Source organism: Haematobia irritans, chromosome 1 (genome assembly GCF_050003625.1).
Source record: "Haematobia irritans isolate KBUSLIRL chromosome 1, ASM5000362v1, whole genome shotgun sequence".
Taxonomy (NCBI): domain Eukaryota; kingdom Metazoa; phylum Arthropoda; class Insecta; order Diptera; family Muscidae; genus Haematobia; species Haematobia irritans.
Window position 1 is genome coordinate 68,096,327 of NC_134397.1, and position 18,565 is coordinate 68,114,891.

General features: G+C 33.8%; 1 protein-coding gene across 1 annotated transcript in view; it reads right to left on the reverse strand.

Annotated features, from left to right (window-relative positions):
• Window positions 1–943: 943 nt before the first annotated feature.
• Pxt (chorion peroxidase) overlaps window positions 944–18,565 on the reverse strand; it is a 31,736-nt gene continuing 14,114 nt past the window's right edge. Inside the window, exons 6-9 of the mRNA XM_075290674.1 lie at window positions 16,673–17,175; window positions 8,500–8,658; window positions 5,945–6,264; window positions 944–1,312 (exon numbers count right to left, since the gene is read on the reverse strand). Of these exons, the coding sequence (XP_075146789.1) occupies window positions 1,243–1,312; window positions 5,945–6,264; window positions 8,500–8,658; window positions 16,673–17,175 (1,052 nt within the window). The 3' untranslated portion in view covers window positions 944–1,242. The remainder of the gene's footprint in view (window positions 1,313–5,944; window positions 6,265–8,499; window positions 8,659–16,672; window positions 17,176–18,565) is intronic.

An 18,565-nucleotide genomic window follows, 5' to 3' on the forward strand; every position in this document is an offset into this window, starting at 1 on the left:
GTTTAGGGTATAAAAGTGGTTACATTGAACGGAGATATTGAAGGTTAACTTTTATTTACCATCTTAGTTTTTGTTTTTAAGAAATTAAATATAGTTTTAATTACCATTCTCATTATAAAAGCTCCAGTTTTGAATACATATTTCAAAATATTTGGATCCTCATATATAATCACGTCTTAGTACTTGTGTTTGAAATGTGAATATTGGAGATTTAGAAATTACGTACTTAAAAAAAATTTTCTTTTCGCACAGAAAAAAGTAAACTGCGAAAATTGAACTAAATTATACTCCAGGTTTTTTTAAACCAGTAAAATGTAATGCCCTGGTGTACTTTTTAACTGCATATGGATACATTTTTGCATGGCTTCTTGAGGGGATAGAAGGTGTACTGGTCATCCAAGATACCAGAAGCTAAATGTAAAATTTCCAGATTTTACTTCCCTTACTTATTCCAATAATGGAATAAAAATCAACAAAAATTTAAATCATATGAAAGGCGTCATTTCATCGGATTTCCTTTCACTCTTACGCGAGATGTTTAAAATTCCTGTAAAACTCAAACAAAAATTGTTCTTATAAATCCAATATCTGATTTAGTCTCAATATGTAGAAAATTTAAATTTAACCTCGTACCAGTTGAACGCAGGTAGAATGTTTCTGAAATTCCACCTGAAATTAAATATATTTTCAAGTTAACCTGTACGGCAAGGGTTTTCAGAAAAATCTATTATATATGACTCGTGGTGATGAATATTTAAGATTCGGTGGGAACTTAAGGCTGTGGGGAACTTAAGGCTGTTAATACTTCTGTATAGATTCCACTGTGCCACGTATATTTGGGCTCTCAAAAATCATAATATCATATTTTTTTTAGTCTTTCATCATTTGTTTTCCATCATTTATTGAAGAACTAAAAAAAATAAATAGCAAAATACGAAACAAATTTTAAGTATAAATAAACAATTTTATATTTGGTATTCTTTTCTTTTTTTATTTTTTGTTAATGACTCAAATGTTAGCCACACCAAATTGATTTACGTAATTAGCAAAGATATGTAAACTGATATATATCAAAATAATTTAAAAGCGGAAAACGTTAACAATAATAAACTGAATAGGCTAAACGAAAACAAAAAAACTACCAAAGAATCAAAGTTCTTCACATTATTTAACTTAACATTTCAATAAACAAAATCAACAAATAAAAAACTATAAATACAAATTGATTTTTAAAACAATATATTAATTAAAGCGCCATGCTCCCAAGTCAACCACTGGTATTTGAGGGCTATCACATCTCACAGGTGAGTTTCTAGGAGAAAAACAAACACAATTAGAAAATATTACAATTATATTACTAGATTAAAGAATATTATTGAAAGAATATATTTATAGACAGATAGAAATAAATAATAATCATGAGAAGTATATACGACCGAAAAGTTGTGGTAACAGTTGTCGTTGGCAAGGTCTCTTATGTCTTCTTAATATTGTCTACGAAATTTTAAATTAGTCAATATGGAGTCTATGTTAAATAAAACAGGTAAGGAAAGTCTAAAGTCGGGCGGGACCGACACATTGTAGATCTACGATATACGAGATATTTTCGATACCTTTGCAAATCCTTCAAATTTATTGGGTGCTATATAGAGGATTACATTCCCATATACATATTTTTAAATCTGAACCAATTTGGAAAATATTTTTACGCTTCTACAAAATCTCTAGACTTAAAATATAAAACGGCTAATGCCCTGAGACGATGCACAATTTTAGTAAAATAAATCGGAATAACACTATGGGCTCTTAGGTCATATGAGTGTAAATCGGGCAAAAGATTTATATACAAAAAAAATTCTTATTCAATCACGAAATTAATTGATACAATTAATTTTTTAATTGAAATGACTTCAATCACAGAAATGATAGTATCAATTAAAAATTTAATTGAAGGTCAATTAAAAAATTAATTAATCCAATTAAAAAATTAATTGATACTATTGATTTTTGTGATTGATTTTAGTTTCAATTAAAAAATTTGTTGATTCAATTAAATTTTTAATTGAATATTTTTTTAAACTCAATTAAAATTTTAATTGGAAAATTTTTCGTGAATTTTTTTTTGTTATATCGAAATCTAAACCGATTTGGCATTCATAGTAAGAATGTTGATAAGTTTTTATGATGATGCCTTTTTAATTTTATTCTATTATATTTGTTCAAAATGGGCTTTTGGGTCTGACCCAAAGTAAGAATGGTAAATCTTCTCCCTGTGCAAAGTTTCACTTAAAACGGAGTAAAACAATGGGTTATATGGTCATATATATGTAAATCGGGCGAAAGTCGTATATAGGGAGCTATATCTACCATAAATCTGAACCGATTTCTTCCAGTACACATAAAAAAGTTAACTATTTTATAGCCTCAATGAATTACGTCTTGCGAAAATTGAACTATTCAATTATACTCCACATTTTGCGATTTTCACAAAGCATTGTTAAAACCAGGAAAATTTACCCTGGTGTAGTTTTTAACTACAACCTAAAAAATTACACCCTCTCATAGAAGAAAAAATGAACTAAAAGTAAAGACAGAAAATCATTCGCGCCAAATCATGATCATTTTAACCACATTGTAGTTCGTTCGTACTATTTTTGGAAATCGTACGAAAATTTTCTTTTGCTTTAGTTCATATTGAACTTATGTGTACGATCATTGAACTTTATACCCACGTTTAGTTCATAAAATGTTTGAGACATACTTAAAAAAAAATGAAAAATTTTATTGGTCTGTGGAAAATGTCGAAAAAAGTAATCAAATTCAACTTCAAACAAATAATTTTTTTAGCAATAAAAATAAGTTACATTTAGTGTTAGTTTAACTACGAAATTTCTGTGTAGGGTTCTTTTCTGAGCCAAAACACATACTTGTGTCAAATTTGAAGTCGATTGGACTAAAACTGCTACCTAAACTTTGATCACAAAAATGTGTTCACAGACAGATGGCCATAGTTAGATAGACTCAGGGACCAGCCCTAAGAATTACTGCCACAAACACCATGTATCCATCTCGCCTCCTTCTGGCTGTTGCAAACATATTCACTAACTTATAATAACCTGTTCCACAGTGTGGTGCCGGGTATAAAAAAAAACAGGATAAATACCTACACATAGAATCCTCCTTAGTTCTTGATCGGCTTATATAGAAAAGTCTATAAATAATTATGAACCGATATGAACCAATTTTCGCATGGTAATTAAAAGGGCAAATTCCAACCTATGTTATTGGATAAAATGAGGATTCAGAATCCAAATCTTTGGAGGTCAGTTTGTATAGGTGTTATACCTAAAAGAGGGCCGATATAGGACCTACATCAATAATAGCTGCTTGTGCCAAGCATGACAGACGGACGGACATTGCTAGATTGACTCAGAATTTCACCACGGCCTAGAATTCTAAGACGATATAAGCATGTCCGTCTGTCTGTCTGTTGTAATCACGCTACAGCCTTCAATAATTGCGCTATCGTCCTGAAATTTGGCACAGATTCGTTTTTTTGGTTGCAGGCTGGTCAAGTTCGAAGATGGGCTATATCGGTCCAATTTTTGATATAGTCCCCATATAAACCGATTTCTCGCTTTGGGGTCTTGGGCTTATAAAAAACGTAGTTTTTGTCCAATTAGCCTGAAATTGAAAATCTAGAGGACCATAAAGAGGTGTGCCGAAAATGGTGCCCATCGGTCCACGTTTTTGTATAGCCCCCATATAGACCGATCTCCCGATTTTGCTTCTTGGGCGTCTAGAAACTTATTTTCTATCCGATTTGCCTGAAATTGAAAATCTAGAGGTATTTTAGGACCACAAAGAGGTGTGTCGAAAATGGTCCGTATCGGTCCATGTTTTGGTATAGCGCCCATATAAACCGATCTCCCGATTTTGCTTCTTGGACTTCTAGAAACTGCATTTACTATCCGACTTGCCTGAAATTGGAAATTTAGAGGTATTTGGGGACCTTAAAGAGTTGTGTCGAAAATGGTCCGTATCGGTCCATGTTTTGGTATAGCCCCCATATAGACCGATCTCCCGATTTTGGTTCGTGGGCGTCTAGAAACTATATTTTCTATCCGATTTTCCTCAAATTGAAAATCTAGAGGTATTTTAGGACAATAAAGAGGTGTGTCGAAAATGGTCCGTATCGGTCCATGTTTTGGTATAGTCGCCATATAGACTGATCTCCCGATTTTTATTCTTTGGCTTCTATAAACTGTATTTATTACCCGATTTGTCTGAAATTGGAAATCTAGAGGTATTTTGGGACCCCAACTATGTGTGCCCAAATTGAGATGTATCGGCCCATTTTTTTGGTATAACCCCCATATAGACCGATTTCTCGGTTTTACTTCTTGGGCGTCTTGAGACTATATTTTCTAGCCGATTTGCTTGAAATTGAAAATCTACAGGTATTTTAAGACCACAAATATGTGTGTCGCAAATGGTGCCTATTGGTCCCATATAGACCGATCTCCCGACTTTATTTCTTAGGCTTCTAGAATCCGTAGTTTTTATCCAAATTTCCGGAAATTAGAAATATAGACGTATCTTAGGACCATAAAGAGGTGTGAATGAAATGGTCCGTCTCGATTTTACTTCTTGGGCTTCTAGAATTCGTAGTTTTCGCCAATTCGTCTGAAAGTGGAATTCTAGAGGTATTTGAGGAGCATTAAGAGGTGGTGAGTATTGGTCCATGTTTTGGTATAGGCCCCATATAGACCTAACTCCCGAATTTATTTCTAGGACTTCAAATCAAGGCGTTATTTCATCATATACACGATATGTTTATGATTTCTCTGAAACTCAAACAAAATTGGTTCTCATAAATCCAGAACCTGAGCTGGTCTTCATACGTAGAATATTTAATCTTTTTCTTCGGGAAGCGTACTGGTTGAATTAATTTTCTTGGGAGAAGGTTTGTCATCAAACCCCCTAAAATGCTTTATATTATGAAGTAACCCGCTACGACGATGAGTATTCAAAGTAAACTATTATATTTGATTCATGGTGGTGGGTATTTAACATTCGGCCCGGCCGAACTTACTGCTGTATATACTTTTTTTTAATCCAAAATATTTTTCTTTATATTAACGAAAATTGAGCTCAATAAAACTCGTTTGCCTGAGATTTCGTTCTGGTAGTTCTGACAAACGAATTCCCCTTTCTTATATGGTATTCTCTTTAACAGAAAATAAATCCGTCTTTGTGACAAATATTGTCTATACAAAAAAAATCGTAGTTAAACTAACGCTAAATTTAACTTATTTTTATTGGAAAAAAAATTATTTGCTTGTAGTTAGATTTTATTATTTTAATCGAAATTTTCCCCAGCTTAATGAAATCTTACTTTTTTTAAGTATGTCTCAAAAATTTTATGAACTAAACGTGAGTATAAAGTTCAATGACCATACACATAAGATCAATATGAACTAAAACAAATTAAAATTTTCGTACGATTCCCAAAAATAGTAAGACTGGAATACCGTATGGTTAAAATGGTCATGATTTATTTACTTTTAGTTAATTTTTTCTTCTATGAGATGATGTAATTTCGTGAACTGCAGTTAAAAAGTACAACAGGGCATTACAATTTCCTGATTTTAACCACGCTTTGTGGAAATCTCAAAATGTGGAGTAAAATTTAGTTCAATTTTCGTGCGTGGTAGTTCATTCTTCCTATAAAACATTTCACTTTTTTTTCGGTGTAATAATACAATTTTTTATTTAATTTAATTTTTTTATTTTGCGTGAAAAGAAAACTTCATGTGTCTAAGATTTCGTTCCTCGTTTGTCTCAAGTTTCGTTCTGGTATTTTGTCTTTGTGTTTTGGCACCGCACAAAATACTGTCTTTTTTATATGCGATATCAATCAATACAAAATAATATCTCTTACCCTGGTAAATCGGTTCTCATAAATGCTGCAGGTGGCACCTCATGCAATGTCAAATGATCTGCATTGTCACATATCAGACGGGCCATACTGACCTTTCTTATCTCATGCAGTTGATCAATGGTAAATGCTCCGGGATTAGTGCCACTGTTATATTCATAATAGTAACGATCGCCAAATTTGAAACGTGAAAATTGATCGGCAATTATTTCGGCAAATGTAGCACCCACAATACCACCTTCTACAGAATTCTCCAGTAAACCACCTACCCATAGATCAACATCGTCTGGATGGTGATAGACTAGGGAAAGTTTACGTCCAACCTAAGAGAAATAAAAAACGAATACGAGAATAATATACCATATGAACATAAATAAAAACGGATACTCAAAAAAAAAATAGGATATTACATGGAGAAAGTACTAACAAGGGTTTTCGACCCAACAGAAAAAACAGATACTTTAAAGTAAAAAACATATTATTACAATATTAAGGAAAAAATGTCTTCTTAATTTCAAAAATCATTTAAACCAAAGATGTAAAATTCTCAAAATAAGTCTTAGCCTATATTTGAAGTCTTTTTATACCATCCACCATAGGATGGGGGTATATTAACTTTGTCATTCCGTTTGTAACACATCGAAATATTGCTCTAAGATGCCATAAAGTATATATATTCTGGGTCGAGGTGAAATTCTGAGTCGATCTAAGCATGTCCGTCCGTCCGTCCGTCTGTTGAAATCACGCTAACTTCCGAACGAAACAAGCTATCGACTTGAAACTTGGCACAAGTAGATGTTATGGACCACTTTTACGTATAGCACCCACACCGAAAGAATTCTCTTCGTTAATTTTACGAAGAATTCTTCATTAACTACTCTTCCTGAATTCTTCATGAAAATAACGAAATTTTCATTAATTTTCGTACGAATATACGAAACTTCTACGAAACATTCTACATTGACTTTTCTTCGTACAAAGTTCGTACTTTTAACGAAACTTTCTTCATATTTCATGAATTTTGTGAAGAAGTTTTTACGAATATTTTACGAAACATTCTGCGTTAAAATTTCTTCATAAAAAGTACGAAACATTTTCTTTGAAATAACGAAGAAGTTTCATTGAAGTTGTAAAATTTCCGTTCGCGCCATTAAATTGTCTTTTATAATGTGCTTGAGTGTATTCCTTTATTCTATTTTTTATACAAGTCTATGCTACTTCTCATTTGAGTGATAGCGCGCTATGAATAAAAGTGAAGCAATAAAACTAAAAATGATCGAAAAACTTAAGATGTAAAGTAGTGATGTCATTTTTCACACTTACAACTACAACCAAATGCACTTTCGACTAAAAATTTTTTTTCTAAAAGTTCGACCATTTTTCAGAAAAAAGTACGAAATTTTTTCATAAAAAGTACGAACATTTTTCATAAAAACTACGAAAATTTTTCATAAAAAGTACGAAACATTTTCATAAAAAGAACGAAATTGTTTCATAAAAAGTACGAAGATTTTTCATAAAAAGTACGAAGATTCTTCATAAAAAGTACGAATTTTTGTTCTTACAAACTACGAAAATTTTGGAAGAACTTTTCTTCGTAAAAAGTACGAAATATTTCGTACTTTTAATGAAAAGTTTCTTTGGTTGTAAAACAATGACAAATTTCGTACTTTTAACGAAATTTTTCGTTCTTTTTACGAAGAAAATTCTTTCGGTGCATATAAACCGACGCTCAGATTTGGCTTGCGGAGCCTCTTGGAGGAGCAAAATTCATCCGATCCGGATGAAATTTGGTACATGGTGTTAGTATATGGTCTCCAACAACCATGCACATAGTGGTCCATATCGGTCCATAAGCATATATAGTCCCCATATAAACCGATCCCGAGATTTGGTTTTGGAGCCTCTTGGAGGAGAAAATTTCATCCGACTCAGTTGAAAATTGGTACATTGTGCTAGTATATGGCCGTTAACAACCATGCCTAACTAGGCCCATATCGGTCTATAGTTATATATAGCCCTCAGATAAATCGATCCCCAGTGACAGAAAAATTGTATATAACCCCCATATAAGCGACCCCCATATTTCAATTCTGGCTCTCTAAGTAACATACCGTGCAAAAGTCCATTTCGATTCGTAATTATTTGTACTTCCCTATATATCCCTTTTTTGTCTAATATATACCACGTATGGACTAACTTACAATTTAGAAGGCGATGTTAAGAAGTTTTAAGATTCTTTACCATCGGTAAGTATTACCACAACCCAAGCAATTCAATTGTAGATGACAGTCTTTCGTAGAAGTTTATACGCAATCCATGGTGGAGGGTACATAAGATTCGGCCTGGCCTGGAACTTATGGCCGTATATACTTGTTGTCTTTAATCTTGTTGCATTACATGAAGTTTTTCCTTAATATTGTATAAATTGTGTGTCAATATTTTTTCGGTGTATGTACACCTTACATGTGATAAGAAGTATGAATGGCGCTAAATAAAAACTTCTGGAGTTTTTGGAAGAAATTTAAAATTTGGAGTAAAAATAAATTAAAACTTACCTCGGGTGGTAACTCTTCGAAACGGTGTATCCGGCGATTGCCCATAAGTTCCATATAATCATTATAACTGCGTAGGCCTTGATCTCGACCACGCTGAATATTAAATGCAGCCAAGTCCAGACCAAAGGGATTGTGACCCCGGAATAAAAAGCGGCTGAGCTGTAATCATAAATAATAACAATTTATTATGACAACATTATCAAATTGTGGCAACATCTTTATTTGAAGTTTTTTATCTATCTTTAATCCAAAAATTCTATATTTCACTGAAGATAATGATTATTTCCCTGTGGATTTGGAGTCGTAAAAATTTAGCTTGACTCCGACTCCGTCTAAACCAAAATTTCAAAAACATAAATCTGTAACCAAAGAAATATTTACGCAAATTAGTTTCCATTGAGTTCTCGAAATCGACCAATAAACGGTATGGCTGTAATTGCGCTGCAACTTCCAATGATCCAGATTATTATATGTGTTCTAGAAGGTTAACTCGTAGATGGGCTAAATCGGTCCACTTAATGGCCATCACCAATTAATTAATTTTGTTTTCAATTTTAAGATGTTTCACAGTGGTTCCAAATCGCGGATAAAGATATCAACATAATTTTCTTCTTTTATCTCAAAAAGAGCCATATGTTAGATTTCCAGGATGGGGGTATACTAACGTTGTCTTTCATATAAAAATATTGCTCTCATACTCCATAAAGTAGCTATGTATATATTCTGGGTTGTGGTAAAATTCTGTGCCGACATAGTGATGTCCGTCCGTCTGTAGAAGTCACACTATCTTCCGAACGAAATAAGCTATCGGACTTGAAACTTGGTAGAAGTAGTTGTAGTCGGACCATATAAACCGATCCCCAGATTTTACTCACCGAGTCTCTTGGAGGAAGAAAGTTAATCGGATCTACATGAAATTTGGTACGTGATGTCAGTAAATGCTCTCCAATAATCATGCAAAATTTGGTCCATAACGGTCCATAATTATATACAGCCCCCATATAAACCGATCCGCAGATTTGACCTCCGAGGCCTCTTGGAACGGCAAATTTCATCTGATTCCGTTGAAATTTAGCCCACTAATCACCATGCGAAAATTGGTTCATAGTTATTTATAGACTCCTCTTTATAAACCGATGAAGAACTAAAGTGGCTTATATAGGTTGACTGTCTTTAGTAGATCTTTTTATGCGATCTATGGTGGAGGGTACATAAGATTCGGCCTTATAGACTGTTTGGTTCTACACTTAGAATTTTAAAACAAAAACGTATTTGTTCCCACGGAAACAAATGTTGTCCAAAGATTTCATGTCCTTAAAATGCGAATGTGAATTTAGCTTGGCACAGAAGACGCATTTCTCCGATATTAATTTTTTGTGTTTCTTTTCCAAAAGTCGATAAACTATTAAATTAAGTCGTTTTGTCCTTATAATTAAGGGATTTGCCTTAAAAATGGGTATCTTAGCATGAACGAAAATTTTGTTTGGCTAAGATCAACATGGCTTTAATAATTCTGAAAAAAATCTGCATAGTTAATGAAATTGCCTGATATTATAGGAGATTACCTTTTGCTAAATTTGAGTAAGATCGGTTAATAAATGAGGCCACTATGGTCAAAAATAACATACAACATATGTCTATGGGAGCTATATCTAAATCTGATCCGATTTGGATGACATTTTGTACATAGAGTCACTGCTATAGAAGATTAGAATAAACCAAATTTGAGTAAGATCGGTTGATAAATAAGGGTTTTATGGCCAAATTTGTGAAAATCGGGCGATACATATATATGGGAGCTATAGCTAAATCTGAATCGATTTCGATGATTTTTTGCACATATAGTAAGTACAATAGGTAATTAGATTTGGTCAACTTTGAGTCAGATCGAATTATAAATAAGGGACTTATGGCCAAATTTGAAAAAATCGGGCGATACAGGAGCTATAATTAAATCTGAACCGATTTCGATGAAATTTGGCACAATTAAAGGGTGGTCAATTGGATTACTTTGTGACAAATTCGACGTCGATCGGTTAGTAAATGAGCGCAATCTGACTCCATTTATCGAAATCGGGCGATACATATATATGGGAGCTATATCTAAATTTGATCCGATTTTTTTCCAAATTCAATAGCGTTCGTCCTTGTGCCAAAAAAGCGCCACATACCAAATTTCATCAAAATCGGTTAATAATTGCGACCGGAATCCTGCAAACAACTAATACATGGACGGACGGACAGACGGACACCAAGCGCTGGATTGACTCAGGAGGTGACTCTGAGTCGGTATATATTTTATGGGGTCTAAAATCAATATTTATGGTAGGCACATTTTTTGGCAGATCAAAGTTAACATATTATTACTGACGACTATGTGGTTTAGGGTATAAAAAAAGCTTCCACAAAAGATTTTCGTTTGAAAGAAGCGGCCAAACCCCCTTATGGAAAGTGTCAAAATTTTTGGATTGAAGTAAACTTTTTTCAGTGTACTTTACAAGCATTATCATACAACTATATTGAACAATGGAGGCTTAGGTTTAATTGAAAATGTATTCAAAGAAGTCCAAAAGTATGGTGGAAATCAATCCTATTATAGTCCTTTGTCTCCTTGAAAATGGATGACACACTAACATATTCACTCCGACACTCACAAAAACAGTCTAACAAAAAGAGTAGTCGGTGTTTGTTGTTACATTTTTAGATATGTGGTCTAGCGCACAATAATTCGTAAAATTGTTAATTTCTAAAATGTTACCCAAAGTATTTTCGAGAATCAAAAATAGTTTTTATTATACATAACAAGTATATACGGTCGTAAGTTCGCCCAGGCCGAATCTTATGTACGCTCCACCATAGATTTCGTAGAAATTTCTACTAAAGACTGTCGTCAATAATCGAATTACTCGGGTTGTGAAAATAATAAAATAATGCTATATACAATTACGAACTGATATGGACCAAGTTTTGTGTGAGTGGGGTCGGTTTATCTAGGGGCTATATGGAACAATTTTGGCATGGTTGTTAGTGGCCATATCCTAGGTTAAAGATTAGGTTAAAGTGGCAGCCCGATTAAGTTTCAGGCTCACTTAGACAATTCAGTCCACACAACGTACCAAATTTCAACCAAATCGGATGAACTTTACTCCTACAAGATGCTCCGGAGGTCAAATCTATATATAATTATGGACCGATATGGACTAATTTTTGCATGGTTGTTAGTGTCCATATATTAACACAACATCCAAAATTTTAACCGAATCGGATGAAATTTCCTCATCCAAATGGATCCGCAAGTAAAATCTGGGGTTCGGTTTATATGAGGGCTATATATAATTATAGACCGATATGGACCAATTTTCGCATTGATGTTGGAGACTATATACTGACATAAGGTACAAAATTTCAAGCTGATCGGATGAGGCTCCGGAGGTCATATCTGGGGATCGGTTTATATGGGGGCTATATATAATTATGGACCGATATAGACCAATTTTTGCATGGGTATTAGAGACCATATACTAAACCCTATGTACCAAATTTCAACTGGATCCGATGACATTTGCTTCTCTAAGAGGCTCCGCAAGCCAAATCTGGGGGATCTGGGAGCTATACGTAAAAGTGATCCGATATGGCCCATTTGCAATACCAGCCGACCTACATTAATAACAACTAAATGTGCCAAGTTTCAAATATATATATTGTTCCGATAGCTTGTTCCGTTCGGAAATTAGCGTGATTTCAACAGACGGACGGATATCAGAATTTCCCCACGACCCAGAATATGGGTTCTTAGACCAATATTTCGATGTGTTACAAACGGAATGACAAAGTTAATATACCCCTCATCCTATTGTGGAGGGTATAAAGAAGGACACTGTTTTATAGGAAGAATGAACTACCTAGTGCGAAAATTTATCTAAATTGTACACCATATTTTAAGATGTCTACAAAGCGTTGTTTAAACAAGGAAAATTTAATGTCCTGTTGTAATTTTTAACTACAATTCATGAAATTGCACCCTTTCATAGAAGTAAACCTGAACTAAAACTATGTATGTTATACGCACTCAAAAAAAAAGTTTACTTGGATCCAAAGATTTTAACCTTCCTTTAAGGATTTTGGTATTGATTCCGAGCCAAAGATGCGGCTTCTTTGAAATAAAAACATTTTTTACGGACCTCCCTGGCTTTAAATCTACACTGAAAAAAATATTGACCTAATATGGAAGATTATGGAACTTAAATTTAAGGACTCGAAATTTACGAAATGTTAATAAAGGTATTTATGTACAAACAAATTCCAATTTCCAAATCCAAATTATGTCAGGTACTACAAAGTAAAACCATTTTTCTTAATGCTAAAAAAAAAACTTTAAACCAAAGATGCAAATTCTTAAAATAAGGCTTAGCATATATTTGAAGCGATTTTACCTTAAATTTAAAAATTCAATATGTCAGTTGAGTTAAAGACAATTTCTTTAAATTAAAACTGTTTTTCTTTATTTTAAGGAAAATTTGCCTTACTTCAAAGATCTACAACTTCAGCAGAGAGACGCACAATTTCAAGATTTGTGTCCTAAATTTAATGAAAAAAAATTTTGAAGCAAGGATTATAAACTTCCTTTTAATTAAAATGTCATTATTTTAAATAATTTTGTCCTTATCATTGCGTAAATTTCGAGTCCTAAAATTTAAGTTGCATAATCTTCCATATTAGGTCAATATTATTTTTCAGTGCGGTCATTTAACTTTATACCCTAGATTAGGTTAGGTCAGATTAGGTGGCAGCCGATGTATCAGGCTCACTTAGACTATTCAGTCCATTGTGATACCACATTGGTGAACTTCTCTCTTATCACTGAGTGCTGCCCGATCCCATATTAAGCTCAATGACAAGGGACCTCCTTTTAATAGCCGAGTCCGAACGGCGTTCCACATTGCAGTGAAACCATTTAGAGAAGCTTTGAAACCCTCACCAATATTACTGAGGTGGGATAATCCACCGCTGAAAAAGTTTTTGGTGTTCGGTCGAAGCAGGAATCGAACCCACGACCTTTTGTATGCAAGGCAGGCATGCTAACCATTACACCACGGTGCCTGAGACATACTTAAGAACAGGAATATTTCATTCGGCTCTAGAACATTTCTGTGTACATTTCCGCCCTATAATATCCTTAAATGTTCCTACGATAACCCCTAGTTTAACTATTTTATTTACTTCTGTTTGCTAAAGGGTGATTCTTTTGAGGTTAGGATTTTCATGCATTAGTATTTGACAGAGCACGTGGGATTTCAGACATGGTGTCAAAGAGAAAGATGCTCAGTATGCTTTGACATTTCATCATGAATAGACTTACTAACGAGCCACAACGTCGAATTTTCAGTGAATGGGCCCTAGAAAAGTTGGCAGAAAATCCGCTTTTTTATCGACAAATTTTGTTCAGCGATGAGGCTCATTTCTGGTTGAATGGCTACGTAAATAAGCAAAATTGCCGCATTTGGAGTGAAGAGCAACCAGAAGCCGTTCAAGAACTGCCCATGCATCCCGAAAAAGGCACTGTTTGGTGTGGTTTGTACGCTGGTGGAATCATTGGACCGTATTTTTTCAAAGATGCTGTTGGACGCAACGTTACGGTGAATGGCGATCGCTATCGTTCGATGCTAACAAACTTTTTGTTGCCAAAAATGGAAGAACTGAACTTGGTTGACATGTGGTTTCAACAAGATGGCGCTACATGCCACACAGCTCGCGATTCTATGGCCATTTTGAGGGAAAACTTCGGAGAACAATTCATCTCAAGAAATGGACCGGTAAGTTGGCCAACAAGATCATGCGATTTGACGCCTTTAGACTATTTTTTGTGGGGCTACGTCAAGTCTAAAGTCTACAGAAATAAGCCAGCAACTATTCCAGCTTTGGAAGACAACATTTCCGAAGAAATTGGGGCTATTCCGGCCGAAATGCTCGAAAAAGTTGCCCAAAATTGGACTTTCCGAATGGACCACCTAAGACGCAGCCGCGGTCAACATTTAAATGAAATTATCTTCAAAAAGTAAATGTCATGGACCAATCTAACGTTTCAAATAAAGAACCGATGAGATTTTGCAAATTTTATGTGTTTTTTAAAAAAAACAAGTATATACGGCCGTAAGTTCGGCCAGGCCGAATCTTATGTACCCTCCACCATGGATTGCGTAGGAACTTCTACTAAAGGCTGTCATCCACAATCGAATTACTTGGGTTGCGATAACACTTGCCGATGGCAAGGTATCGTAAAACTTTTTAACACTGTCTTCTAAATTGTAAGTTAGTCCATAAGGGGTATATATTAAACAAAAAAAGGCCGATTAAATACGTATATAATTCAGTTTGACAAAATTTTCTATAGAAATAAAATTTTGACAAAATTTTCTATAGAAATAAAAACTTGACAAAATTTTCTATAGAAATAAAATGTTGACAAAATTTTCTATGGAAGTAAAATGTTGACAAAATTTTCTATAGCAATAAAATTTTGACAACATTTTCTATAGAAATAAAATGTTGACAAAATTGTCTATAGAAATAAAATGTTGACAAAATTTTCTACAGAAATAAATTTTTTACAAAATTTTCTATAGAAATAAAATTTTGACAAAATTTTCTATGGAAATAAAATGTTGACAAACATTGCTATAGAAAGAAACTTTTTACAAAACTTTCTATAGAAATGAAATTTTGACAAAACTTTCTATAGTAATAAAATTTGACAATTTTTACATGGCTGTTAGAGGCCATATACTAACGAAATGTACCAAATTTCAACCGCATCGGATGACTTTTGCTCCTCCAAGAGGCTCCGGAGGTCAAATCTGGGGATCGGTTTATATGGAAGCTATATATAATTATGGACCTATATGGACCAATTTTTGCATGGTTGTTAGAGACCATATACTAACACCACGTACTAAATTTCAATTGGATCGGATGAATTTTGCTCATCCAAGAGGCTCCAGAGTTCAAATCTGGGGATCGGTTTATATGGGAGCTACATATAATTATGGACCGATATGGACCAATTTTTGCATGCTTGTTAGAGACCGTACACTAACATCAGGTACCCAATTTCAAACGGATCGGATGAATTTTGCCCCTCCAAGAGGCTCCGGAGGTCAAATCTGGGGATCGGTTTATATGGGAGCTATATCTAATTATGGACCGATATGGACCAGTTTTTGCATGGTTGTTAGAGACCATATACTAACACCACGTACCAAATTTCAATCGGGTAGGATGAAGTTTGCTCCTCCAAGAGGCTCCGGAGGTCAAATCTGGGGATCGGTTTATATGGGAGCTATATATATTTATGGACCGATATGGACCAATTTTTGCACGGTTGTTAGAGACCGTATACTAACATCAGGTACCAAATTTCAACCGGATCGGATGAATTTTGCCCCTCCAAGAGGCTCCGGAGGTCAAATCTGGGGATCGGTTTATATGGGGGCTATATATAATTATGGACCGATATGGACCAATTTTTGCATGGTTGTTAGAGACCGTATACTTAGACCACGTACCAAATTTCAACCGGATCGGATGAATTTTGCTGCTCCGGAAGGCTCCGCAAGCCAAATTTGGGGATCGGTTTATATGGGGGCTATACGTAAACGTGGGCCAATATGGCCCATTTTCAATACCATCCGACCTACATCAATAACAACTACTTGTGCCAAGTTTCAAGTCGATAGCTAGTTTCGTTCGGAAGTTAGCGTGATTTCCACAGACGGACGGACAGCCGGACAGACGGACAGACGGACAGACGGACAGACGGACAGACGGACAGACGGACAGACGGACGGACGGACGGACATGCTTAGATCGACTCAGAATTTCACCACGACCCAGAATATATATACTTTATGGGGTCTTAGAGCAATATTTCGATGTGTTACAAACGGAATGACAAAGTTAATATACCCCCATCCTATGGTGGAGGGTATAAAAAGTTATCAAGCTCTTAACAAATCACCCTTTATTTCAGTAAAGAGTATCTGCTGTCCCTTTTTCCACAGACTTTCTGCTCTTTTAGCAAATTTTACGGCTATGTCTACAAAAAAATTTGTTTGAGTGCACTTTTCCCCAGTCATAAATCTAATACCAATCAGATATATCTACTACCCTTACTTACCCCATGCGTTACGGCACTATCCACCTTTTGCATTGGCTGCTGCAACATTGTCAACAGCATATCATCGTAAAATGTCCTTATCCTCATTCGTGATGGATTAAACATCACGTCGGGTATATTGATTACTTCATCCACATGTCCTGCCTTCTGATGAATATGGAATTTTCCAGCAACACTTGAGTGACCCATGCGAAATGCAGCTCCAGAAAATGCATTTGTAATAGCTGGATTCACTTCATTGTTATAATCCCTGCTATAGCCATGGTGTTGAGGCACCAGACGGAAACGTTTCATTTGCATAGGTCCAATCACAGATGGAAGGTATTCATTGTAGATTATATGTTGCATTTCGGCAATTACTATACGTCTTGCCTCCTGATACAGCATCTCATCGGAGGCATGTGGATTGATTTTACTCAAGATACCAGCAATACGATTGTGTTCACGTGCAAAGATAATATGGACGGCAATAAGAGAAATAATTTGATTTGTACGACCATCTCCTATGGAGAGAATAAAAAAAATATATATGTAATATGGAGAGACACACTCTAACAAAAGAACAATGTTTGGAGGAAAGAATTATTTTTTTTGCATGTAGAGGAATCTCATTTTACAAGAAAACGATTTTTTAATATAGGGAAAATTTCATATTAACCGTTTCCAAATGTTATATTGGTACATCTTTTGACCTACTAAAGTGGTTTGTTTTGTTTAAACAAAGTCTCTTTACATCGGCTTGTGTGTACCCAGAGATGACTTGTCGTAAACTGTAAGGTATTTTACATACATTTACGACGCATTTTACCATACGTCGTAAACCTTTGTAAAATACTTAGTTTTTGACAATATAAGAAATTATATGTTATACCACTAGTTTTTTAAAACCATTTATTTCATATTTTTTTTAAGAGTTCTGTATTTACGTATGCTTTTTCCTTAAAGAAAAAAGACTAAAAAGTTTTAAATATCAGCCAGAGTCGAGTTTATTGAAACATACAAAGGCAAACATTGTGCCAATTTTTATAGGCGTACTATAACTAGTTTGGTTTCACATAACCATATGAAATCGAAATCATATAAAAAATTTTATATGCCCACAAAAATTGTATATGCCCACACGTTGTAGCTATATTTGAATATTATTTATATAGAAAATGTTGTCAAAATTTTATTTCTATAGACATTTTTTTCAAAATTTTATTTCTTTAGAAAATTTTGTCAAAATGTTATTACTATAGAAAATTTTGTCAAAATTTTATTTCTATAGAAAATTTTGTCAAAATTTTATTTATATAGAATATTTTGTCAAAATTTTATTTATATAGAAAATTTTGTCAAAATTTTATTTCTGTAGAAAATTTTCACAACATTTTATTTCTATACAAAATTTTGTCATAATTTTATTACTATACAAAATTTTGTCATAATTGTATTACTATAGAAAATGTTGTCCAAATTTTATTTCTATAGAAAAGTTTGTAAAAATTTTATTACTATAGAAAGTTTTGTCAAAATTTTATTTCTTTCGAACATTTCTATAGAAAAAATTTATTTCTATAGAACATTTTGTCAACATTTTATTTCTATAGAGAATTCTGTCAAAATTTTATTTCTATAGAAAATGTTGTCAAAATATTTTTTCTATGGAAGATTTTGTCAAAATTTTATTTTTACAGAAAATTTTGTCATTTTTGTTTAATATTTTCAAAATTTTATTTCTTTAGAAAATTTTGTAAAAATTTTATTACTATAGAAAATTTTGTCAAAATGTTATCTCTTTCGAACATTTTGTCAAAATTTATTTCTGTAGAGAATTCTGTCAAAATTTTATTTCTATAGAAAATTTTGTTATAATTTTATGTCTATAGAAAATTTTGTTATAATTTTATT